This window comes from Tupaia chinensis, unplaced genomic scaffold, assembly GCF_000334495.1.
Source record: "Tupaia chinensis unplaced genomic scaffold, TupChi_1.0 Scaffold000074_1, whole genome shotgun sequence".
Classification (NCBI taxonomy): Eukaryota; Metazoa; Chordata; class Mammalia; order Scandentia; family Tupaiidae; genus Tupaia; species Tupaia belangeri.
Window position 1 is genome coordinate 6,885,680 of NW_006159534.1, and position 26,818 is coordinate 6,912,497.

The following is a 26,818-nucleotide window of genomic DNA, read 5'->3' on the forward strand; positions in this document are numbered from 1 at the left end:
GTGTGCCAGGTGTCTTAGGAAAGAAAGTGTCCTTTTATTAATTTCATAGCTTTCTTGCTAGCAGGTGATACTAGATGTCTAAAACTAGAATTTCAGACTTAGATTTCTGACTTAAGGGAACAAAGAAATCACCACCTTTGATTTATGTAACTAAGTAGTACCTTTCTTCCCAACAAAAGTATAGGATAATCACTCCCTTGTGAATTCTGAGAGATTTTTGCCATAGGGAGTGTGCACTCACCAGAGACAGAGAGACAGAAAGCGAGAAATCACCCCCGAGGGGGGAATGGCCATACCACAATCCCTTCTCCTCCATTCTCCTCTTGGGATTTTGGGCATGGACGCACACGCATCCAGATTGAGTTTTAGGCTGAACGTGGTTGACTACATGGGAGTCCAGTGACAAAATCATTATGCTATCTTCTGGTACCCCCTTGGGAATCCTTAAAAACTCAGATGGGGGATGGGGTGTCACTTGGCCCTGCCTGAGCTAGTTGGGGGGCACATGCTGGTTCACTGATGCTAATGGAATTTCCTTGGCACCCAGGGATTGCAGAAACCTGGGACTCCCCTGCATGGCTTTTGGGACAAAGCAAAGGAGGCAACTTTACCCTCCTGTACGACCAAGCACGCATGTGTTCATTCATTTATTCAGTCAATAATCATTTATTGAGATCTTTTATGCCTGTCAGACACTGCACAAAGTACTTGAGGGGGAAGAAAGTTTTAAGAGAACAGCTTTATAAAATGTGGTTATCTATTTAAAGAGGTTGGAAAAACAGGCTAAAATGATGGGACCTGAGGAAAGAAGAAACGAAGCCAGCCAAGAACAGCAGTCCTGGGGCAGAGTGACTGGGAGCTTCTCTTGGGTCCCTAGCACAGAAAATTTACATGACTCCATGAAGATCACTCAGATCTTTGAAATCAGAGGCTGACCTAAAACCCAACCATGAATGCCTTTCAAATGACCCCATGAGCGTAGTACAACCAAAAGATCTGAGACTTTGGAAAGAAACACACCTTCCTTTAAATACCTGCCTTTACCATTAGTACCTCCGAGTCACCGTTTCCCATGTGAAAAGTAGAGATAAAAAAATATTCATTGTGGGGCCAACAGGTGGCATGAGGGGACAGCAGGTGGTGTGCTGGCTAAGGCTCCATGAAGTTCAAGAATATTTATGGGCACACAAATATATCCAGCATCTGATGATATAAAATTCACAGTGTTCAGCATCCAGTCAAACATTAACAAGCATACCAAGGCACGAAAAAATTATTCATAATGAGAAGCAAAATTAATCCATCGAAATCAACCACGAGACACACAGATGATAAAACTAGTAGACAAGGACATTAAGACAAAATTATAGCTGTATTTCAAATGTTGAGGAAGCCAAAAGAAAGGCTGAATATATTTGAGTGCATATAATTGTTTTTTTTTCATTTGCCAGAGGGTACACTTGCTGGAGAGAGACAGAGGTGGGGAGGGATTGAAGCACCACCCGTGGGGAATGATCACACTGCAATCCCTTCTCCAACTCTTCTGCCTTTCAGAATTTTGAGCAGCCACACACATGCCAGTGTATTTTTCAAGCAATCAGGCCCAATACTCGAACCATGCAGCTAGCCATGTGGGGTTCAGCCACCTTAATCACCATGCCACCAGCTGGACTGAAGGGTATGTAATAGTAAACTTGTGGAGATGAAAAGGCTAATATTGAAGATGGAAATATATAATATAAATATATATTAACGACAGATTAAACACGGATGAAAACATTAGTAACTTGAAAACATAATAGAAACTATCCGTAATAAACGTAGAAAAAAAAGGGAATGAGAAAAAAAGTGAAGAGGGCATCAATGAGCTACAGAACAGCCCAAGAACCTTAAGCTATGTTGGTCAAGTCACAGTGACACAGTAGAGGCATGAAGCTCTACAATGCAGCGGCCACATGGAAACGCCCTGGGTTCCTGTCCTGGGGTCTCTGCACACGCTGAGCACGCACACCTCTGATCCTGGCTGGCTAAAGCTGGGGGCAGATCGTGGCGTGACCACTGTTGGGGATGTTCCTCTGTCTCTCTGGCTTTATCTGAAGAAATATATAAAGCTTAAAAGAAAGAATCCTAAAATATCTGAGTGTAGTCACCAAAGGAGAAAAGAGAGGGGGGGAAAAAAGAGTATTTGAAGAAATAATGACAAAACTTTCAAATCTGACAAAAGATGATTAAATCTACATATCTAAAAACCTCAGTGATTCTGAAGCATGAGAAACATCGAGAACTTTACCAAGACACATTTTAAATCATAATGCTTTAACCAATAAGGTCCTCAATAAATATTAGTTCTCTTCCTTTTTTGTTTTTTTGTAGAGGTTTTTGCTATAAGGCACGTGGTGCACTCACCAGACAGAGAGAGACAGAGAGACAGAAAGCAAGAAATCACCCCCTGGGGGGATGGCCACACTGTAATCCCTTCTCCTCCATTCTCTCTGGATGTTGGGCACGCACGCACATGTGCCCAGCATGAGTTTAAGCCACTGGGTCCGGGACTTGAACCACAGTCAACTACATGGGAGTTCAGCGACATAGCCATTATGCTAACTGCTGGTCCCTCCTTTTAACAAGTATATATAACTGTGAACTAATAGGGCCTTAATTCTTAGTTAAGGTCATTCTTTTCTTACAAGAAAAAAAAAAAGTCATTTTTAAAAGACTAAGCTGCCCAACTATTCCTGCTTTACAGTTTTTCTAGGCCTGGAAGAGTCAGACAGAGTGAGAGAAGCCAGCTTAACTTCACTCCCCTCCACTGCCACCTAGAGGCGTCATCCTTGGCAACCTAACCCAATTCACTAGCTTATAAGATTGCAAGGTTCTTATTTTAAAGATTTTTGCCATCAAACACATGTGCTTGCCTGTAAGAGACAGAGAAGGAAAGTGAGAAATCACCCCCTCCCCCCCGGGGGGGGATGGTCACACCACAATCCCTTCTCCATTCACCTGAGATTTGGGGCACATATGCACACATGCCTGGTGTGATTCTCAGGCCACCAGGCCCAGGACTCGAATCACATCGGCCATGTGAGAGTCCAGCACCGTAACCACTATCCCACCTGCTGGCCCCAGATTCTTGATTTTCATACACTTGCCACCAGCATAGTATTTGGCATGTGGCTAGTGCTTAATAAAGGCTGAAAGAAGGAAGAGACAAAAGCAAAGAATTTCCCTCCCTGTTCCTGTGTGCCTGCATGGCGATTTTTTTTTTTTTTTTTGGAGAGGTTTTTGTTACAGGGCGCATGCGCTCGCCAGCCAGCCAGAGAGAGAGAGACAGACAGAGAGCCAGAAATCACACCTTAGGGGGGATGGCCACGATGCAATCCCTTCTCCTCCACCTGCAGGGTGATCTTGAAGATCCCAGCGGAATCTCAGTAAAAGAGCTTCCAAGAAGCCCAGGGTGTCTGAAAAAGGCATGGACCTTGAGACTGGCAGACACTATCTGCCCCCGGGTCTAAGGCCCACAAGAGCAGTTAGTGCAGGACCACCCAAGAGCACTCCGGGCAGAAGCAGATGAGCTCCTGAAAGGCCTAGCCCAACCCCCAAGCACTGTTTTAGAAGATGATGAAGTACAGCTCAAAGGAGGAACGGATCCTCTTCATTTCCTTACGAGCTCTAGCAAGACAAAATGCACAGGAGCTGCTGCACTGTCATTTTGGCATCTTAGAGTTCTGCAGCTCCGAGTGTCCAGAGGGAACTAGCATCCTCAGGGAGGGAACGGAAGCAGTGACACAGGCAATCTCTGACCGACAGACGAGACTGGGGAGGCCAGAGCATAAGGCTGTGAAGTCAGTTAAACTCCCAGACTGACTGGGGACAGGGTCCAACGTGGGGCTGAGGACTTTGTAAGTGAGAGCCTGAGGTTTAGAAATCTGCGTCATTACTGTTAGTTAATAGCCTCATTTGTACCTACAGGCTAGTGGGGATGAGGAGATTTGGGATAGAGGCATCCACCCATTGTGAGAAGCTAAAATCGCCACCCCTAAGCATGCTCATCTCTAAGATAAGAAATGTAAGACCATACATTAGGAAAACAAAAGTTATCTTGTGAGCTGTGGTTCTCAGTGTTGCTTTCTCTACTATCACTTGTATGTTGAGAGTAAGATATTATGGATTCTTAGTATCTTCCTTACTTTCAAAAGGCTCCTGGGAACCAGCAGTTAGCCTAATGGCTATGTCGCTGGACTCCCACGTAGTCGACCGCGGTTCGTGTCCCAGACCCGGTGGCTTAAAACTCACGCCAGGTGCGTGTGCGTGCGTGCCCAAGATCCCAAGAGGAGAATGGAGGAGAAGGGATTGCGGCGTGACCATCCCCCCTGGGGGGTGATTTCTCGCTTTCTGTCTCTATGTCTCTGTCTGTCTGGCGAGCGCACACGCCCTACAGTGAAAATCTCTCAAAAAAAAAAAAAAAATTCCCCTTGCTCTCTCCCTCCTTTCCCCACCTCCTCTCCTCCTATCTTCCTCACCTCTTCTTCACCTTTAAAAAAAAAAAAAAAAGGCTCCTAAAAAGGCTACAGGTTCCTGTTGACAAAGCCAGATAGATAGGTCCACTTCAATTATTTAAATGGAATATCCTTTTCAGAGCTTCCAAGATTTTGAAAGAATCCAGAAATCCAGATATTGTATAAAATGTCCATGAAGACCAAACAAAACGAACCTGTGTGTAACATGCAGCCCAGAGCCCATGCGCACCTTGGTTCTGTAAGACACCCACAAAACCCGTCTTAGCAGTGGATTAGTTTACCCCGGCTGCTGCAACATATTATCACATATCTGGCAGTTTAAAAACAGAAGCTTACCGTCTCATAAAGATGAAGGCCAGTAGTGTGCAAGTACCATTAGATGGCTCTTTCTGGAAGCTCTGAGAGAATCCTCCCATGGCTCTTCCCTGGCTCTGGTGGCTACACCAATCCTTGGCATTCCTTGAATTGTGAAAGCTTCTCTCCATTCTGTCTCTGCCTTCATGTTTCTTTCTTCCTGCAGTTTCTCCCCTGTCTGCACCTGTTTCCCCTTCTATCCTCTGAGACTTTTGCTATAAGGCACACGTGAGAAATCGCCCCTCAAGAGGGGATGGCCACACCACAATCCTTTCCCCTCCATTCTCCTCTCAGGATCTTGGGCATGCATGCACACACACCTGGTGCGTTTTAAGTCACTGAATCCAGGACTCGAACCGCAGTCAATCACATGAGACCAGCGACGTAGCCCTGACATCATCTGTGGTGCCCTCCCCCTTCTATTCTTGTCATTGGGTTTAAAGCCTGCCCCGATCCAAGATGATCTCAGCTGGAGCTCCTCAGTTTGATTACATCTGCAGACTCTTCCCAAATTTCCAAGTATGATCACATTTATGGGTTTCAAAGGTTAACCCCCAGGCATTTCTCTGGGAGGATGCTACAATTCAACCCACTACAGGTGGGCTTCCATTTAAATAAAAAAAAAAAAAAAAAAGGAAATCCATTATTCCATCCAATTTGCTTTGCCTCACTTTCCCTCATCTGGTAATTTACTGCTGAACGAGATCACTTACATCTCGGCAGAAAATGTGGGGTCATACCCAGGTGCACATTATTCCCTTTTTGTTTCTTCTAGGCTCGTAGCTCTAAGCTCCTTCATCTCCTATTAGCATTAACTGACTGCTGTTTCCTGTTCATTTTATTTCTCAAATCAGGGATGCGTGGCATAGGAACCTGTGCCTCTGTGTAGGGCTCCCTATGATAGGGTCCCTGATTGGAGAAGATGGTGCTCTCAGCGTATGCATGAGATGGGAAAGGGGGCTGGTGACAGAGCAGAGAGGGGAGAGAACTGGGTGACGCAGAGAAGAATGAAAAGGGGGGGCCAGTTTCCACACAGGAGAGAAAGGAGCAGCTTTGGTTCTGGTGAAAAGGTCCCTGAAAGGGCTACTCACACGGAAGTGTGAGACACGTATAGACGGGATTTCTAGTGCCATCTACTGGGAAGCACAGAAATCGCCTTAGACTGAGCTGGAAAACCAAAGCAGGCGTCCAGCTTCCATCACTGGTAAGAGGCGGTTTCACTGACGTTAGACCCTTTCCGATCTGTTCTAATGAGCTTCTACGAAGAATCTTAGCAATTATCTGACCACTTGTGCTGCCCTCACGCCCCCTGCACATGCAGTCGTCAGGTGACCCCACTGTGTCCCCGCCAGCCAGTAGGCTGTGACTTCCTTGGCTTCCTCAGCACACGCACAAGGTCTGGAAACCTCTCCACAAAATGCCCACCAAATATAAAATGAACAAAAATCCACTCTAGCAGTTCCATCTCTTTAAAATAAAATAGTTCCTTCCACGAGAGAGACAGAGAATGAGACAGCGACAGCACCCATAATCGGGTTCCAAAGCGGGGATCCAACCTCGAGCAGCTTGAATCATGGGCAGCTGCATGCCCAGTGTGCGCGGCAAGTTCTCCGGACTTTCCCCAGCAACTTTCCCATGAGGGTCTGCCTCTCCAAGTACATGCTTTACCACTGCACAACCCTCCAGCTCGGCGATTCCAACTATTGGCTGTTAACAAATGGCAAGGCAAGCTATACAAAGATACTGGGTTACTGATGGGTTAGGGTCTGAGCATCGTTAAGCAAGCTGCAGGGCATACACTCTGGGCCCAGCCATGTTCCATGGAGGTCACCCCAGGTGGCCACCTACACACGGGACCAAGAGCACAGGTGTGGGCTGGCATGGAGGTGGGGCATGTCGTGGCTGAGCAGGCAGTCAGAGACAGGAACAGCGAGACTTTCCTCCTTCCCTCATAATGCATCCCCTCACAGAATTCTGCCCCTCTAGCCTGCAACCTAGGCTGCACGACAGCAGCACCTGGAAAGCTTTCTAAAATCACAGCACACAGGCTGCACCCCAGACCTTCTATCAGGCTCTCTGGGGGTGGGGCCCAGGCCTCAGTGTTTTTTAAAACTTCCTACATTAGCTTCCCAGGGAGGCTGGAAGATCCCATAAACTTAGTGGCTTAAGACCACATGAATTTACTATTCTGTCATAATTCAGTAGTCCAAAATGTCTCGCTAAGCTAAAAGCAAGGTTAGCAGAACTCCGCTCCCTGCTGAAGGCTGAGTCAGTTCTTACCTTTTCCAGCTTGCAGACGCTGCCTGCACTTCCCGGCTCATGGCCCCCTTCCACTTCAGTGAAAAGAAGCAATGACCCATCAAGTTTTGCTCACTTTGCTTCACTCTGACAGACTTTCCTACCTCCTTCCACACTTCAAGACCATGTGATTACATTGGGCCCGCCTGTGGGCCCTCGTTTTAAAGACAGCTAATTAGCAGCATTGAACCCATCTGCTACATGAATCCCCGCTGCCAGTCACAGGTGGCCAGGATTAGGACATGCGCCTCTTTGAAGGCCCATCAGTTGGCCAATGATGTCAGGTGACTCCAGTGTGCAGCTGAGAACTACTGGACCACCCACAGACTAGAACAGCCGCCCAGGTAGCAAGCTGAGCCCTGACAGAAAACAGGAGGTACATGCTCAAAAAAGGGCAGAAGAGTGAGGAGGCAGAGAAGGGGCAAATCAGTCCTTTTTTTGTTTGTTGTTATAGGACACATGTGCTTCCCAGAGAGCAGGAGGCTGGGAGGTGATGATAAAGTACCTCCCCAGGGGCACAGCCACTCCATAATCCCTTCTCTCAGGATTTTGGGGTGCACACACATGCGCCGAATGTTTTTTAAGCTGCCAGGTCTGGGATGGGAACCTCATAATCAGCCATGTGGGCTCCACCTGCCTTAACCACCAAGCCATGGGCAGTGCCAAGCCTTACCAATTTTAAAACTGTTGTGTGGTCAGCAGATGGTGTAGTGGTTACATCACTGGACTCCCACATGGCTGGCTGTAGTTCAAGTCCCAGACCTGGAGGCTAGAAGATCACACCAGGCACGTGTGCATATGTACCCAAGATTCCAGGAGGAATGGAGAGGGGACTGCGACAAGTCCATCCCCCCCTGGGGGGGTGATTTCTCACTTTCCCTCTCACCGTTTCTGTCTCTCTCTCCAGTGAGCACACACGCCCTATGGCAAAAACCTCTTTAAAAAAAAAAAAAAGCTTACATAATATTTGGGGGGAGTGTGCAGAAAAATGAGGGGAAGGAGTCTCTATGTCATTTATTCTCATTGTTTCCTGATAGTCCTGAGAAGTTCAATTCTACCCTCTCCTAACTATGGCGGGGCTATCCTCACTCAGCTGCAGACATTACAGAAAACTGAGGATACAGCACAGATGAGGCTCTTCCAGACTAATGACCCGTACCTCTCGGCTCACTCCTTGCTTTATGCTCAGAGCCTGGGTGTGTGGCAGATTCTCAGTGCTCTACAGATCACCCCCGACATGGAAGATGCCAACCTCTGGCCCGCAGGCTGAATATGGGTTGAAGATGTGTTGTGACTGATCAACACACACACGATCTCTGGCTTCTGGGAAAGACCTAGCCACGTTGGGACAACATTCCTACAGGACAGCTATCAGCTGGAATCACCACCCCTTGTAAAAGGGACATTTCCTCCCTGGCTTGCCACAGGCTTCACCCTGGCCTGGCTGCTTTCCACCTGGCTCACTTCTTACACTTGCCTGGTCTGGTAGGTATTTACGGTCACAACTCTCCCCCTCTCCACAGTTCACGTACTCACGAGTTAGGCAAAATTCTCATAAAGACCATTTCCTGTCATTAATGCAAAGGCAGTAGCCCTTCAGTGGGAAACATGGGATACACGCCATTGCTTGGTCTGTGCACAGGAAACCCTTTCTTCACAACCCAGGGTCTGAGAAACGGCCTGCAGCCTCCAGTTCAGGGGCACATGCAGATGACCCTCCAACTCATGGAAATGGTTCAAGGACCCTCTGCAGAGATTAAACTCCACAGATGCTCAAGTCCCTGATACAAATGGTGGTGTTTGCCTATAATCTACACACATCTCCTCATATACTTTAAACCATCTCCAGGTTACTTATAATATCTAATACAATGTACACGCCATGTAGACAGTTATTATACTGTATGTTTTAGAGAACTGTGACAAGAAAAAAATCTACATATTCCAGAAACAGAACCGCTGTAGGCTCGTACAAACTGTGCGGCATGTATCAGCAATGACAGAACATTCTCCATCGAGGTTGGTTCTACTTGCAGATGCAGAACCCACAGATAAAGACGGCTGTACTGTCCCCATAGGTACAAATTTCCTCTGTAAGAAATTAAGCTGAAGGGTCAGCAGGTGGCATAGTGGTTAAGGTGCTGGACTCCCACATGGTTGACCACAGTTCGAATCCCAAACCCGGCAGCATGAAACTCACACGTGTGCCTGAAATCCCAAGAGGAAAATGAAGGGATTGTGGCATGGCCACCTCCACTGGGGGATGAATTCTTGCTTTCTGTCTCTCCAGAGAGCACATGTGCCCTAGAGTAAAAAATCTCAAAAGCAAGCAAGCAAGCTGGAAAGTACCCACTGTCCCTTCTGCCTGCTTCTCCAGTCTTCAAAGGCAGACATACCTAATTCACTCTTTTCCCTGCCTTGCTTTCTTCTCACCTCTAGAGGTAGGAAATAAACATGCAAACATACCTGTAAGCATGCCCAAGTCCTCGGATTGGTCCTCCTACTACAGACAAAACCTCTTCATCCTGATGATCCCCCGGCTTGACTATGCCTCCCATGGGTTGTCCCAAGCTCCGATAGCATGAGAGAGTGATCTGACCACGTGACAGGCAGATGACGTCCTCCAACTCACACCCTGTGCCTGCACAACCCATCCCAACATGGCGTGAGATTATAGGTAGAAAACGGAAGATCTGCCAGGCTGAGGCCCTGTGGGATGCAGGTACATGACAAAAGGGACAAGCTTCTCTTCCATGGTTCCAAAAACAGAGAACCTCCCCGGGAGGAGCACCAGGTCTTTCCAATGGTTACGACCTAAAACCACCACTCCACGCTCACACCCCTTCGTAATGGTCTGACATTCCTTTGGAAGGATGACAACCTACCTTTGAAATATGCCTCACCTCAAGAGGCTAGGGTCCACTTTAAAGGCCTGTGGAGAGAGAAGCCAGATGGCTCACCAATCAGCCTTGGCATAGTTAGAGGAAAGTTAGAACACAGAATAAATGTAGGCCGGTCTCAGTTTCCGGCATGGAAACTGAGACTAGTACTTCCAGCTCAAGTGAGAGCTGGGTTTGGAGGTCGCTTTAGTGTGACTGTCCTTCATCACAGATGACATGAGATGGCGTGAGACCACTCAGAAGAGAGCTGGAAATGGCTCTCGAAAGGATTACTCTCATTCTTATGCATCATCACTGGGACCACAGCTCTTTATATGGGTCTGGCATGCAGCTGTCACTCAGTAAATCCTGTGAGCAAGCAGCTACCGGAGACTGGTCTGCAGGTCTGACACACAGTCCCACGGCCGACTAAGGACATCGCTCCATGAGGAGAGCACAAGTGGCTTCAGCTATGAAGTCTGGGCAGACAAGGAAAGCTACTGATCAGTGGAAGGGATAGCAGAGTCCTAAACCCTGGGTCCACTCAGCAGCAGCTCCATCTGGAGGGCAAAGGAGACATCCCAGCAAATCTGCCTCGCATCCAGAGGTCCTGCTCCACTGCCTCGCATGAGACCATTCCTCCAGATCCCACAGGGAAGCACGCCAAAGCAAACCAGTGAAGACGCGATTGGGTTTGGCTAACTTCGGCCCTGGCGTGCACTGGTGAAGGCCACAGTACCTGCTTGTGGCTCCAGCAGGGAACCGTGCTCAAGAGCACGGCACGGAGACCAGGAACACACGTGGTGCTGAGAGGGCACAGTGGGAAGGACTTTTTTATTTCCCCAGACCTCCCAGGCTACCTCACCAAGTGGGAGGTCACGTAGCTGAGCGTGAAACTGAGAACATAAGGCTTAAAAAGTGCTGCATGTTGGGGTGAGCAGGCAGTGTGATGGTGAACACGTGGCCTCCCACATGGTTAACACATGGTTCGAGTCCCAGACCTGGCAGCTTGAATTTCAGGCCGTGTTCGTGCATTTCCAAAATCCTGAGAGGAGAAGGGACTGCAGCATGGCCATCCCCCAGGGGGTGATTTCTCACTCCCCACCCCCACTGTCTCTCTGTCTCTCTCTGGCAAGCACACGCACCCTATGGCAAAAACCTTTAAAAAAAATTTTTTTTTAAAGTACTATGTATTGTGTTTCTTCAACGTCCGATGGGCAAGAAGCAGAGAGGACTGCCTGGCCTCAGCAATCACACAATCCTCACGGTCTCGAGCATGTCTGACAGGACATATGTGTCATCCCAACCCCTCCCAGGCTTCCGCAAGGTCTGCTCCAAGGCCCGGGCCAATTCCAGAAGCTCTGGCGTGGTGCGTTTCTGCGCAGGGTGCAGCTGGCAGAACAGAATCTCGTTCACTTCACCTTCGATGCGCCGGACATACAGGAGGGGGAACACGGCCTTGAGCCCAGCCAGCACCGAGTCCTTCAACGCTGCGTCTCGGCACACGAGGTTGAGGATAAAGACACCTGTGGGGGAAGGAGGGAACCAGAAACTAAGATCAGGAGACATGCTGGAGACAAGAATCAGCTCTGAGGACAATTCCGACTCCTGTCCCAGTGGGGTCAGCAGATGAGGAAGACACATGGGACACAGAAAGGAAAGCACGGGGACGGTGGGGACCAGAGGAATCGTCAGCCCTACCTCTTGTCTGTGCTGTGAGCAGGATATTTTACCATTCTCCGTGCATCTGTTTTGCAAAGAATTACTTTGGGAAAAATGTACTTCATATCCTAAAAAAGGAAAACTGACCAACTCCACAGGGATGTTTATGTTCTTAGAGTAGTTTCTAACCAATGAGAGAGCCAAGGTTTTTACTTTAATGTCTGACAATTAAAGTTCTAAATCAACCTAATTCGCCACAGTACCTGACACCAAATCACACCTGTGGCCTGTGAACATCAGGTGTGAGAGGTCCAGCTTTCAAGTGGCATGGGCCTGGGTTGGGACCAAGTGTTACCTGTGTCACTTTGGCAAATCTCTCCCCCTCAGTGCCCTCATCTGAAAATGGGCTGCTATGAAGATTAAGTAACACAGTGCCTCGTCCAGGGCATGCAGTGAGCATCGTGAGTGGCAGCTAGGCTTCTCATGCTGGGGAAGTGGGAGCTGCTACAACCACTCTGAGAAGTGTGTGGCAGCATCTATGAAAGCTGAACGTACACAAAACCTGTGACCAGGCAATCACAGCCCCATGTCTATTTCCAAGAAACCTGCAAATGTACTGCACCGAAAGACACATACTGGGAGAAAATGGCAGCACCTCTTAGAACAGCCCCAAACAGAGCAACACAAATACCAACAGCAGAGATCAATGAACTGTGGAATAGCTGTACGACAACACACAACGATAAGAATGAGCATTGTGGGGCCTGCAGGTGGTGTGGTAGTTAAACCACTCAACTCCCACATGGACAACTGTAGTCTGAGTCCTGGACCCAAGGCTTTACTTTCTCCCTTTCTCTTTTTCTCTGTTTCTCTCTGGTCAAGTTAAAAAAGAAATAACAACAACAAATAAAATTAAATAATTCTTTAGAAAGAAAAATGAACAACATGGGGCCAGCAGGTGGTGTGCAGGTCAAGGTGACTGAATCTCACAGGACCGAGTGAGTAGTTCAAGTCCTGGACCTGACAATTTGAAAGTCACACTGGGCACATGCGCATATGTGTGTGCCCAAAATCCCAGGAGGAGACTCGAGGAGAGGGGACTGTGTTGTCATCCCTCCTGGTAAGCCCATGGGCCCAAGAGCAAAAACTGAAAAAAAGAAAAACAGTGTGCATTCCATATGATTCCACTTGTATAAAGAGCAACTGAGCTGACAGAAGTTAGGGTAGTCGTCACCCCCAGGAGGAAAACAAGTAACTGAAAGGGACTCAGAGGTGGATTTCTGGGATGCTGGGAATGTTGTGTGGGGATGGTAGATGGGTATGTTCAAATGAGGAAACTCATCGAGTTACACTCTTATGTGTATTTTTCATTATAAAGGTAAGATCTGCAATCATGAATAAGGCTGCAATGAATATAGATGTGCAGGTGCTTTTCTGACTGAGTGCTCTCCTGTCCTTTGGGCAGATACCCAGGAGAGGAATTGCTGGATCTTATGGTAGTTCTATTTGAAGGTCTTTGAGGAACCTCCATATCGTTCTCCACAGTGGCTGGACCAATTTACATTCCCACCAACAGTATAGGAGTGTTCCCCTTTCACCACATCCCCTCCAGCATAATAAAAAATAAAATCAATCAATAAATCAGAAAAAAATTAAATTAAAATAAGATTTGTTTAAAAGGCCCCACCCTTCTCCCTCTCCAACCATTTTTTTCTCCATACCTTCGGGAGACAAGATGCTTCTGACCTTCTGCAGGAAAGCCTGGTCCACGAACGCTGGTGGTGGACAACTCATCCCCAGAGTTGGGTCCTTACTGTCCACGTCGAACATTACAACATCATAGCGAGGGTGATCTGGGAAGGAGAAGCAAACGAGCCCTTGAATGTGCTGGATAAACTAACGCCATTCGCACTCCTGGGCTGTGTCTTCTGCGACCCGGGGCGGGCAGGAGGCTAAGTCAGAAGATTGACACGGAGCATGTGGTTAGCCCATGAGTCACAGATGTTGGTTAGTCTACAGATGTTCATCACTGGGGTCACGGTATCCGAGTAAAGACAGGCCACATTTAAAGGCACCTTCTAGGGGCCAGCAGGTAGTGTGATGGTTAGGGCATTGGACTCCCAAATGGCCAAACGGCTGTTCGAATCCTAGTCCTGGCAGCTTCCTTTCTCATTTTCCCTCTCTACCTCTCTCTGGTGAGCGCACATGCCCTATAACAAATTTTCTTAAATAATAATAATATTAAATAAATAATTAATTCTGGGGGAAACAAAAACAAAAAGCAAAAACCTTTGGAAGGCCCACACATTAATGGGATCCACCTAGCATGAATATTACTTGGTTAAGAGTTCATCTACACTAACAGTTTTCAACCCTGGTGGGACATAAGAATCACCCTGAGGAGCTTCTAAATGCTTCCAGAACCTGGGCTCCACTTCTGACTCACTAAGTCCAAACCCCAGGATGGTGGGGAGAACACAGGAGGGGACATGGGAAGCTCCCAGGTAATTCCTTTTTTCCTCCTCTTTTTAAAATAATTGTTATTTTTTATGGTTTTAGTTTTCCATATAGTGTGTGCACTCGCCAGACAGAGATGGAGAAAGTGAGAAAGCACCCCCCAGAGGGGATGACCATAACACAATTCTTTCTCTTCTGGTGTCCTTGGGATTTAGGGCATGCAAACACATGCAGGTGGCAGGTTTTTCAGGCTGCCTTGTCTAGGATTTGCACCATGCCGTCAGCCACGTGGGATCCAGCCACATTCACCACCACAGGTTAATGGCTGGCCCATCCCAGGCCATTCAGCAGACAGGGTTAAGAACCACTGATTTGGGGGACCAGCAGTTAGCGTAATGGTTATGTCGCTGGACGCCCACGTAGTTGACCGCGGTTCGAGTCCCGGACCCGGAGGTTTAAACTCACACCAGGCGGCTATCCCCTCTGGGGGGTGATTTCTTGCTTTCTATCTCTCTGTCTCTCTCTGTCTGGCGAACACACACGCCCTATAGCAAAACCACTCTCTCTCAAAAAAAAAAAAAAAAAAGAACCACTGATTTGGTAAAGACACTGTCTTGGCCTTCACAGTCTGACCCAGCGAATGGCAACTGTAACTTAAGCCCAGTGTTGCCTCTACAGAAAATGTTCTGCAACTTAAATCAGCAAATCCTTTTAGTTACATGAACAATAGCTGGTTCAAAACAAGAGACAATTTTGCTCAATGAGTGAGGAAACTGCTGACAGAGAATTGGGTCTGCTCCTTACTACAGGGGCCAGTTGTCTTTATAAACGGTGAATCTGCAATGCCTCTGACATGTTCTTAGCCAGTTCTGAGGCTGTGAAAATAATTATTCAGTAATGAATCAGTATTGCATTGGGATGACTACTGGTGTTCACAATACACCTTTGCTTTTGATTTTTTAGAAAGAGAACAAGTTAACTTATCAAATCCAAGGGAACAATGGCCACATTGGCAGCCTTGAGCCCTCCAATAATATGCAAAGGTAAGGAGTTAGAGAAGAGGGCAGAGCTCGTCCAACTGACCTACGGGTAACAGCAGCACCGTCAGGACTAGGACCGACCACATGCCTAGCATACTAGATGCTTCACACGTGTCAGCCCCCTTAGGCTGGGCCCCCAAATCAGCCTGGCCTCAGAGAGGGAATCTGGGAAACTCTGGTCTGGTTAAGTTCAGTTTGCAATTAAAACTAAAGCATGACCTAATCATGCCATTAGCAGAATATGCACCGCCCCCCCCCCCCAAGGAACCCTGGCTGGGCTCACCCTCACGGAAGACATCTAATCCAGAGAGTTTCCCAGAAACTCCTAGTTCTGTCATAGGACGAACCAACCCGGGAAGGGTGACCTGAATCCTCAGGAGCAGTGAGTCCAACTGGTTTCTCCCCAAGGAACTCAAGGTCTAGAGGATATCAAGGAAACCAGGAGTCTCTGCAAGAGGTTTCCAAAAAATTCACTGAAATTGTATATTATGAAAATAGTGCATGGATTTTTCTTTTTTTTGGGGGGGGGGACACCAAAAAAAAACCTCATACTTTAATTCCATTTTCCCATGAACTTTATTATTATTTTTTTGTAGTTTTTGGTATAGGCCATGTGTGCTCACCAGAGACAGAGAGGGAAAGTGAGAAATCAGCCCCTGGGGAGATGACCATGCGGCAACCCCTTCTCTACTCTCTTTTCAAGATCTTGGGCAAATACACACACATGCCCAGTGTGACTGTCAAGCTACCGGGTCTAAGACTCAAACCACAAACCCAGCCATGTGGGATCCAGCCTCTTAACCATGCTACCTGTTTCCTCTTTACATGAACTTTTTTTTTTTTTTTTTTTTGAGAGATTTTCACTGTAGGGCGCGTGCGCTCGCCAGACAGACAGAAAGAGACAGAGAGACAGAAAGCGAGAAATCACCCCCCAGGGGGGATGGTCACGCCGCAATCCCTTCTCCTCCATTCTCCTCTCGGGATCTTGGGCACGCACGCACACGCGCCCGGCGTGAGTTTTAAGCCACCGGGTCCGGGACACGAACCGCGGTCGACTACGTGGGAGTCCAGCGACATAGCCATTACGCTAACTGCTGGTTCCCTACATGAACTTTTTGAAGTCCCTTCACATGCACAGCAACAGGAGGATGAGGAGAGCTACCATCTCTCATAGTCTACTGAAAATGTCTGGGCCACAAATTCTGGGTGCAGAATGGAATCCAAGCCCCTGGGGAAGAAGGATTATCAATACTTCTATAGAGCAGTACCTGCCTCAGGGAATCAACCTAGTACTGCTGACACCCTGGGCCAAACAACTGTCAACAGGGCTGTCCTGCATGTTAAGGCATACTCCATAGCACCCTGGGCCTCCACCCACTAACACCAACAACAACGTCCCTTCCCCCACCAACCCCTGCAATGGGACACCCAAATGGTCTATGGACTTTGCCAAACGGCCCGAGGCTATGAACCACAGATCTACACAAGTGCTGTTTTGCTCTATTTCTGGCCTCACCCCTAGCTGATGGATTTGCAAGAGCTATCACCCAGCTCACACCTCAGCCTTTCTTATCTTTTTCTACATGCAGCTAGCCTTCAGGTTCTTGAGATGGTGAAGCGGCCAGGTCACAGGGCCTGTCGGTGCTATAAGGGCAGGAAAGTCTGCTGCTATGCCCCGCACCTCGCACAGTGCCTGCAGGTAGATGAGCCTGGACAGTTTCTGAAGAGTGAGATTAACAAATGAACAGGTGATGGGACCAGCGGTTAGCGTAATGGCTATGTTGCTGGACGCCCATGTAGTCAACTGCGGTTCGCGTCCCGGACCCAGTGGCTTAAATCTCACACCGGGTGCGTGTGCATGCGTGCCCAAGATCCCGAGAGGAGAAAGGAGGAGAAGGGATTGCGGTGTGGCCATCCTCCCTGGGGGGGGGTGATTTCTCGCTTTCTGTTTCTCAGTCTCTCTCTGTCTGTGTGGCGAGCACACGCGCCCTATAGCAAAAAACCTCTCCAAAAAAGGAAAAAAACAAATGAGCAGGTGAAAGCCTGATGATGCTAACATCATCAGAGTGAATGCCAGGGCCCTGCAGGCCTGACCACCTTGGCTAGGGCTTCCCTCATACCTCCCGACGCTCCAGCAGCAGTACCTTCTCCTCCCCCTGCCAGGCTGGTAATGTAGTCCAGGCCGTCCGCAATGTGCACCTTCATCCGCTCGCTCTGGGAGAAGCCGAACCACTGGGTTGCCACTTCCAACATGGAGGGGTCGATCTCCACAGCCTCGATGCAGGATGCTGGGAAATGATCGTGGACAAAGAGGGGGAGGCTGCCCCCGCCTAGGCCCACCACCAGCAAGGCCAATGGGGTCTCTGTGAGAAAAGAAGAGCGCATCACTTCACCATCGGCGCAATGAGAAGTTTTGTACAGGCTCAGAGAGGGCAAAAAAGGAAGTCAGATTGCCAGGGGACACAAGATTGAAAGACTTGGCCTGACTGTCTCAGTCCAGAAATTTAGGAGGCAATTTAATTTCTGACACCTCAACCCTGGCTCCAATGACTAGAGGCAGATGAACCAGGACATTGATGCTACAGCCCCTTAGAGATCCCAAAGCCCTCAGTGGCATGGCATCAGGAGACCTCAGCATACATGTTAGAATGGAGAGAAATGGGGGCTGGCAGGTGGCACTGTGGTTAAGGGCACTGGACTCCCACATGGCTGACCGTCGTTCGAGTCCCAGACCTGGTGGCTTGCTTTCTCACTTTGTCTCTCTTTCTCTCTTACTTTGTCCCCTCACTGATCAAAATGAAAGAAAGAGAGAGAGAGAAAGAGAGAAATGGAGAGATGGAGAAATGCAACAGAGAAACTATCCAGGGTCAAAAAAACAAAAGGGAAACGGACCCTGATGGTTTGACTTAAGAACTGAGACTACTGGGAACCAGCAGTTAGCGTAATGGCTATGTCGCTGGACTCGCAAGTAGTCAACCGCGGTTTGAGTCCCAGTTGCTTAAAACTCACGCCGGGCACGTGTGCGTGCATGCCCAAGATCCCAAGAGGAGAATGGAGGAGAAGGGATTGCGGCGTGGCCATCCCCTCTGGGGGGTGATTTCTCGCTTTCTGTCTCTATGTCTCTCTCTGTCTGGCTGGCGAGCGCACGCGCTTTATAGCGAAAAAACCTCTCCAAAGGAAAAAAAAAGAACTGAGACTATGAACACAGTCAACACCAAGGCAGGCCAGAAGTTACAAGGTGCTTCAAGAAAAGTTCTCTAAGAGATCTTGGGTGGAGACAGTGACAGTTACAGACAGAAACAGGCACATTTTTGCTAATGTGGTCAGATCCAGAACTGTTACTGGTGATAAGGTTATGATTGCACTATTGGGTGATCAAAAGTCATGATGTATTTTTCTATGTTTTTCCATGCAAAATTACATCATGACTTTTCTTTTTTCTTGTTTTTTCCTTTTTTTTTTTTTGGAAAGGTTTTTGCTATAGGGCGTGTGCGCTCGCCAGACAGACAGAAAGAGACAGAGAGATAGAAAGCGAGAAATCACCCCCCAAGGGAGATGGCCACACCACAATCCCTTCTCCTCCATTCTCCTCTCAGGATCTTGGGCACGCATGCACACGCGCCCAGCGTGAGTTTAAGCCACCGGGTCCAGGACGCAAACCGTGGTCAGCTACGTGGGAGTCCAGCGACATAGCCATTACGCTAACTGCTGATGCCCATCATGACTTTTCTGATGACCCAATATAACATGGATTTTTTTTCTTAGTAGAAATTCAAGGTAGAAATAGCATGCTGTCAGAAATTCTCCTCAAGGTCAAATGCACTGGAGACATGATTTTAAACTACCAACTAGTCGCACAGGTATGAACACATACAAAACTTGAGCGAAAGGAACAACATAAAAATCAGTGTACTGGGACCAGCAGTTAGTGTAATGGCTCTGTCGCTGAACTCCCATGTAGTCGACCGCAGTTCGAGTCTTGGACCCAGTGGCTTAAACTCACGCCAGGAGCATGTGCGTGCATGCCCAAGATCCCAAGAGGAGAATGGAGGAGAAGAGACTGTGGCGTGGCCATCCCTCCTGGAGGGTGATTTCTCGCTTTCTGTCTCTCTGTCTCTCTTTGTCTTTCGGGTAAGTGCACACGCCCTATAGCAAAAACCTCTCAAAAAAAAAAAAAAATCAGTGTACTTTACATGTCTCATTGAATACACTGCATACCTTACTATTAGAAAGAAATGAATAAAGGAAACAAAATTTACATACTAACACATGCCAACACAAATTTCGAGACTACAAACTGAGTTTGAGGCAGAAGTTACTTGGATGCATATTAACGTAGAAGATGGCGAGAGTGAAGAAAAGCGTAAGTGATACACACTTGCCTTCCCTGTTTGCTATCATTGTTTTCCAACCACAAGCGGCTGGCAGGGATGATCACTTCTTTCACTTACACACTCCCCACCCCGGAAGGCTATGCATCTCTCTCACCTAGGAGCAGCTCCGGGTTTCTCAGCAGGGCAAGGCCCGCGATCATAGCTTTATGGTGTTCGCAGCACAGGTAACTTTTATCAATGGACTGTCCTGGGGCCGTGGGAAGGTCCTCGGGGCTATCAGCAGACCGCTGCTTCTTCCTGTCCTTTTTCCGCTTCTTCTGGGCTAAATGAGACACACAGATGGAGGAAGTCCTGTGCTTAGTGCACTGGTGGCTGGAAAGCGAGGGATGTGGCAGCAGCATGCCACGGCTACTTAAAGATAATCAAAGAACCAGCTGTTAAACTCGCAGGTTTTCTGCAGCATGGGTGACAACATGTTGATACTTACAGCATGCACTCAGCCATGGTGGGAGTAATTATACCACAGAAATTGGCCAACACCATGATGCATCATGGTCTCCCTCTGCCTTCATGAGACATTTAACTTACACACTAGACACCAAGGAGCTGGAAAAGAAAGTGGCAAAAGTACATGCAGAAACCTGGAACAATGCAACTGAGGGTCCTACTAGCTCCCCTCAGAGAAATTAAGGTCACTGACACGAGAAAAGCTTACTCATAAATTCTTTAGGGAGAGGACATAAAGTGATTCATCACCTCCTTCAGCCAATTGCTGTACTAGGACTCTGACTTGCTCTTATCCTTTCAGTTCCTGGCAGATGGAAAAACGAAGGCTCTGAAGAGTTAAGTGAATAGGCACAAAATCAGCAGATGGTACGGACAGGACTTGGACCTAGGACCACCTGTCTCTGGCACTGTCACCTTTCTGCTGTACGGCACAGACAGTAGCACACACCACACTGTTGAACAAGCTGGTCACGTGTGTTCACAGAAGCAGAAAGACCCTACCAAAAGACCGCTCTATATCCCCCTGCCAGCTCCAGGATGTCACATGAAATGGATGTTCTGTCCTTTCTTCAGGATGAGCTCAACCCACAGCAGCACCAGGTTCTGGTGTGCAGTGACAGGATGCTTTTAAGAGATGTCCGATAACTTTTTCAGAGACTCTCCCTCTTGCTGGCCAATTCTCCCACGAGGGAGAACATTCTTCCCACAAGAAGAAAGTCCTACCTGGAAGGCAAGGAACTTGACAAAGTGGTGAAAAGGCCTGAGATGGAACTGGACCAGCCCACAGTCAGAGTGACAAATGACAGGGCAGGAGACCACCAATCAAGGATGCACTTGGCTAGGAAACACTCAACGAAAAAAACCACCGTACCAAGAGTCCCCTCGGCCCTGGGCTCAGGGAAATCCCTGACCTCAGGAGTCTGAATCCTCTCTCCACCCGCCTTCCAGGTGGCCTTGCTGCGAGGGCAGTATCCGGCAAAGGCTGGGACTCTGAAGACCCCATTTCAGGTTCCATCCATGAACCTCTGTGCCTCAAAGGGGAGCTGCGCTGGAGAAGGGGAGGGCAGGAGTCGCTGACGACACACGGGACTTCTGTGCTGACTACAAGGTGCAGGAGGACTTCTACAGTACAGACATGCCATCCAGGGAATGAAATCAGTGAAACAAGCCCCGTTCTCCTACCAGGGGGAGTTTCTGAGGGACACCAAGGAGATCACTTAAAAGGGACCCTAGGACCAGCAGGTGGCATAATAATTATGCTGCTAGACTCCCACATAGTCGACCAGAGTTCAAGTCCCAGACCCAGTGGTGTAAAATTCACACCAGGTGCATGTGTGTAAGTACCCAGAATGGAGGAGAGACTGAGGGATGGTCATCCCCCCAGGGGGTAGTCCCTCACTTTGTCTCTCTGGTGAGCACATGTGCCCTATAGCAAAAATCTCTCTTAAAAAGAAAATTAAAAATAAAAACACAGCCCCTAGGGAGCTGGTCTAGGTCTATATTATCCAGCACTGTAGCCACTAGCCAGCTCTGATCATTTAAATGTAAGTTAGTAAGGATAAAGTAAGGTGTAAAACTCAGCCCACACGTGGCTATAGCTACCCTCTCACACAGTCCAGATATTTAATATTTCCTTCATCACGGGAGTTCTTGGCACTGGCTGAGATGACCTTCAAGGCACTCAGCAACTCTAAGTCTGCAACGGTGACAATACTGATATGGTTTAGATGAGGTTTGTTCCCCATAGATCCATGATTTAGAGTTTGGGACCGGCAGGTGGTGCTTAAGGGCGCTGGACTCCCACATGGCTGACCATGGTTGAAGTCCCGGACCTGGTAGCTTACTTTCTCTCTTTCTCTCTCTCTGTCCCTCTCTGGTCAAATTAAAATAAAGAAATAGATAAATAAAGTTAAATAAAATAATTCTTAAAAAAAAAAAAAGAATTTGGTCTTAATGGGCAGTGATTGGACATCTCCAAAATTCATGTGTTGGGACTTGGGTTGTATTATAAAGATGGCAAGAGAAAAACTGATTAACTTATGGGGTCCCAGGGTGAGGTCTTTGGGTGTGATGAGGTCATTAGACTGGGGACCAGCAGGTGGCATGGTGGTTAAAGTGCCAGACTCCCATGTGATCAGCCATGGTTCAAGTCCCAGATCTGGTGGCTTGAAACTCATGCCGTGCATGTGTTCGTATGTACCCAGAATCCCAAGAGAAGGGACAGCGGCATGGCCATCCCTCTTGGGGGGTGATTTCTCACTTTCTGTCTGTCTGTCTCTCCAGCAACCACACATGCCCTACAGCAAAAATCTCTTTAAAAAAGGTCATTAGGCTGTGAGTTCTGGTGGCTTTACAAGCAGAGGGGGAATGCGACCAGAATAGCAGAGAGAAAGCCACATCGATACCGATCACACTCTGCTATGAAAAAAGTTCTGCCTTCCATGGTTTTGCTTTGAACTTCCCAGCCACCAAAACGGTGAGTCAAAATCAGCCCTCATTCTCGTAAATGCATCCATGCCAGGTATTTCTCCTGGGAACAGAAGAATGGACATACGCTATGGAGGGCGGACTGCCTACCCCACTGAAGCCTACTAAAATGATACACAAGTGTGTGAGGAACAACTTGTAAAACAAATGCCCTTTAAAGCCAAAACCCACAATCCAGAGGAAAACAACTATTCCACATTTGAAGGCGTCACAGGGATTATCACGTTTATCTGCCTTTGCCACCCCTGCTCCTGACCCCTTCAGAGCCAGGCTTTGTTCAAGACCAGAGCACATGCCATCACAGAGCTTACCACCCTCAGAGAGCTGCGTCGTCAGAGAAGGCGACTGCAGAGAGACGTGCCTTGGTCACAGGGACCCAGGTCCGCCCTAGACCTCGGCCAGGCTCCCAGGACTCTCTGACTACCCCAAACCAAGAGCCCTGGCCGTGCCCACTGGGTCCTGCTGCCACGCTCACACCTCACCTCGGTGCGGCACATCCTTCAGCAGCCTGGCTTCTGACTGCACCACGTTCCTGTTACTGAGGAAGATGAGCCGTCGGAAGGATCGCTTGTCGTCTCCCTGCACGTCCTCGATGACGTAGTCCCCACTCAATGGGCTGCAGTCTCGGTGCCGAACGGTGCGGACCCCGATGTCCCCACCCACGGACAGAAAGGGCACCTGCAGGAACAGCCAGAGATGTGATCGAAACACAAGCGCAAGTAAGAAACATGAGAGATGATGATCCCTCCCTTTGTGTGTAAAACCTTGCCCGTGCCCGAGGTTCAGGACAGCAACAACTCCGAAGATTTCCCATTCGATTAAAATACTTTTCTGGGGCCTCTGAATAGATCTCAAAAGATCTAATTCACCTTTTGAAAATCAACTGGACATACAAAAATCCCCCAAATCACCAGTGAGATGCAGCAGGATCTTCGCTTCAAAAATGGGGTTTTTTTGGGGGGGGAACCAGCAGTTAGCATAATGGCTATGTCGCTGGACTCCCACGTAGTCAACCGCAGTTCGCGTCCCGGATCCAATGGCTCAGAACTCACGATGGGTGCGTGTGCATGCGTGCCCAAGATCCTGAGAGGAGAATGGAGGAGAAGGGATTGCGGCGTGACCATCCCCCCTGGGGGGTGATTTCTCGCTTTCTGTCTCTATGTCTCTCTCTGTCTGTCTGGGGTGCGTGCACCCGCCCTATAGCGAAAACCTCTCCAAAAAAAAAGGGGGGGGGGTCATTAGTAATGCCTAACCAGTAGTCCAGGATAGCAAAAGTAGGATGGAACCGTAGGAAGAGTCTGTAGTCAAACAGACAAATTCAGAGAAAAACCACCTCTCCAAATTTGAAAACATTTCTCCCTTCTCCCAGTTATTCTTAGCTTTTCTCTCGTTTTTCATTTCCTTTTTCTTTTTTTTCTTTAGATTTTTTTCATAGGGCATGAGTACTCACTGGAAGAGAGAAAGAGGGGAGAAGTAAGAAATCACCCTCTGGGGGGATGGCCACACCACAATCCCTTTTCCTCCACTCTCCTCTCAGGATTTTGGCTGACGTGCACATGCACCTGGGTGTGTTCTTCAGGCTGCCAGGGCCGAGGCTCGAACCAGCCATGTGGGATCCAGTGCCTTAACCACCACACCACTTGCTGGCTAAGGGGAAAAAAAAAAAAAAAACTATCTTCCCTCTAAATGCTTCCATTCTTTAAAGACCTATCGAAGTAGTTCATCACGAGTACGGACTCTGGGCAGGCGCAGGCACAGGAGAAAGGAGGTCAGAAATAAAGCTCCCCCGAGGATCTGGGCCTCGCTGAACTAATGACGGACACCAGTCTCTGATGGACAGCGATCCCAAGGCTTTCCAGGAAGAACCTGTAGATACTGGTCAGCCTACAGGGCAGGAAGACAGGCAGAAGCTCTGGAGCCTGGCGTCTTTTTCAGATCTGTTTACGACTGTGTCATGCCTCTAGGTGCCTTGGCTCTTCCATCTTTCCATAAGAATAAAACCCTCAAGTTCTTAAAATAAAGTCACTTGTCAGTTACTCACAGCGGCCAGGAGGGCATGAGCCAGGTGGTGTCAACTGATAATACTCTATCGCCATTTAGGCAAAAGCCTGCAGTTTCTCCCCCAGAATGCTAATATCCTGAAAACTGTGCTCAGCTGTTTCGGCCCACGGATACCCTCAGAGAAGTTCTGAGAAGTGGAACAGCCGAGGAAGCCCCTCTCAACAGAGAGAAGAAATGTAATCGGGGAGATGACAACAGTGAAGAGCCGGAGCCTGTGAGGTGCTTGGTATTTCCTACACACGGTCTTGGTGGGGTCCGCGAGGCCCCCCATTACAGATGATGCGGTGGTTCTTACTACAGGCAACTGCTCCCCATCCTCTCACTGCCTGGGTGAGGAAAGGCGTTTCTGCCTGGTTACCTCCTAGCTGCTGACGCCCTGCAGGATCACAGCAGGTCAGACTCCAGCCCAAGCTCCTTCCAAGGCTCCCCCTCCCTTCCTGGCGGCGAAGGACGTCAGAGGACAGTACCTGCTGCTGGGTGGGCATCCCGGCTGGGGCCAGCTCCATGACTCTGGCCGACAGCTCTGCCTGAACACTGTCCATGCCTTCATACTGCTGGCCTCGGTGAAGGGCCACTGTGATCAGCCTTCTGAAGCCAGCACTGGCCGCCAGCTGCTTCCGGCCCTCCTCCATGCCAAAGAGCCACTCTGTCTCCCGGCCCTGGGGAACTAGAAAGAGGGACTTGGTTACAGGAAGCCATGGGAAGGGTGTTCTATCCCATACCCAAGATGGCCTATGTGGCAGAAAGCCAGCCCCTGCCCAAGACCAGGACCCTTCCCAACTCTGGTTCCTGAGTGGCTATTGACTACCTAGTGCAAAGCAGTGCCAGACACGAGGCAGGACCCAGGGTGGATACCATGTGTGGGCAAGTCCCAGGAGGGCAGGAGCCTAGTGCAAGAATAACAGCAACAATACCAATGCCCAGTACCCACTGGGCATAATGCCAAGCAGTTTACAAATACAAACCAACCGGATCCTCACAATAGCCTAAGCTGCAGGTCAGTATCATTATTATTCCCATTTTCACAAATAAGAAAATAAACTGTGGGAGCTAAATTATCTGCCCAAGCTGATAGTTTGTAACTGGTGAGGCTAGCACTCAATCTGGGCAGTCTAGCCCAGACTCCACTGCATCGTTCATTCCCACAGATAGACAGGGTCATGGACTAGCTGGAAAAACAGTTCCATCCTCAGGAAACAAATTACTAGCATGACTGTAACACTCTCCATTTGTCTAGAATTATCTACATTTGAAAGCATTTCCTCATACTATGTCTTCAGATCCTTACTACGGTGAATCTGGTATCATTTACCCCTTTCAACAATGATGGCTTGCATTTATAAGGCATTTCTCACATGTCAGGCACGGTTTCTAAGATCTTTCACACTTACAACTACACACAAGAGAGTTACAATCTCATTATACAGACAAGCATACAAAGAAAGTAACTTGTCCAATTGTCACGTAATTTGCCTGGACCTCAAATAGTTGGTTCCTGCACTCAATTTTTTAGCTGCTACCCTATACTGCCTCTAAATCTTGCACAGCAACACAGTCATTTCCTCAAGGACCCCAGTTTACAGACTATAAAAGTTACAATAGGAACCCACACCTCAGGCCAGAGAGTTATAGGCCAGTGAGTGAAGCCTCCCGCTTTTACTACAGAGTAACTACAAAATGCTACAAAGTATCTACTATCTCTATGCAATGTGTGATCTGCCCACATTTCTTTCTATTCTTTTTCCTCCCAACCAACAGCATTCTCCCATTGCATCAACTAACAGTGGAAAATGGGAAGGAAAAAGCCTCAAATCCAAGCAGGATGCTGGAGAGCTATCACTCCCCCTTCATCATGCCTTGGCTAGTCCAACCCTCCAGAAATACCACCCCTTGCAAGATACAAACAGCCAAGGCAGACCCATCCACCAAAGCCCAAGCCCCAGCCCCAGCCCCAGCCCCTCCAGAAGAGAGGGAGCAAGCCCAACTCACTGATGAAAATGGCAAAATGATTGTCCCGCGATGGTTTCACAGTGGGGCTGTCCACCACGTGGAGGGTGTAGCGTGGCTCGCCCGTGTCCCCATCACACAAGTCCAGAGACACACTCCCCAGCCCGGCCTTGCGGCGCAGCTGGCTGCACAGCCAGGCATACTGCTGCCGCTCCCGCACCGCCTCGGCCAGGCGCTCGGCACTCTCCAGCCGCACTGGCTTTTCCCTCCCCCCT

At 48.5% G+C, this 26,818-nt stretch overlaps 1 protein-coding gene across 3 annotated transcripts in view; it reads right to left on the reverse strand.

Annotated features, from left to right (window-relative positions):
* Nucleotides 1–10,863: 10,863 nt before the first annotated feature.
* Nucleotides 10,864–26,818, reverse strand: part of METTL13 (methyltransferase 13, eEF1A N-terminus and K55) — a 19,282-nt gene continuing 3,327 nt past the window's right edge. For 2 of the 3 annotated variants that reach the window (XM_014584060.2, XM_027768015.1), the window contains exons 3-9: nt 26,586–26,805; nt 25,064–25,263; nt 23,018–23,213; nt 19,696–19,863; nt 17,328–17,570; nt 13,432–13,563; nt 10,864–11,574 (exon numbers count right to left, since the gene is read on the reverse strand). In XM_014584060.2, coding sequence (XP_014439546.1) covers nt 11,300–11,574; nt 13,432–13,563; nt 17,328–17,570; nt 19,696–19,863; nt 23,018–23,213; nt 25,064–25,263; nt 26,586–26,805 — 1,434 coding nt within the window. In that variant the 3' untranslated portion in view covers nt 10,864–11,299. The remainder of the gene's footprint in view (nt 11,575–13,431; nt 13,564–17,327; nt 17,571–19,695; nt 19,864–23,017; nt 23,214–25,063; nt 25,264–26,585; nt 26,806–26,818) is intronic. The other variant, XM_027768014.1, reaches the window with a different exon arrangement.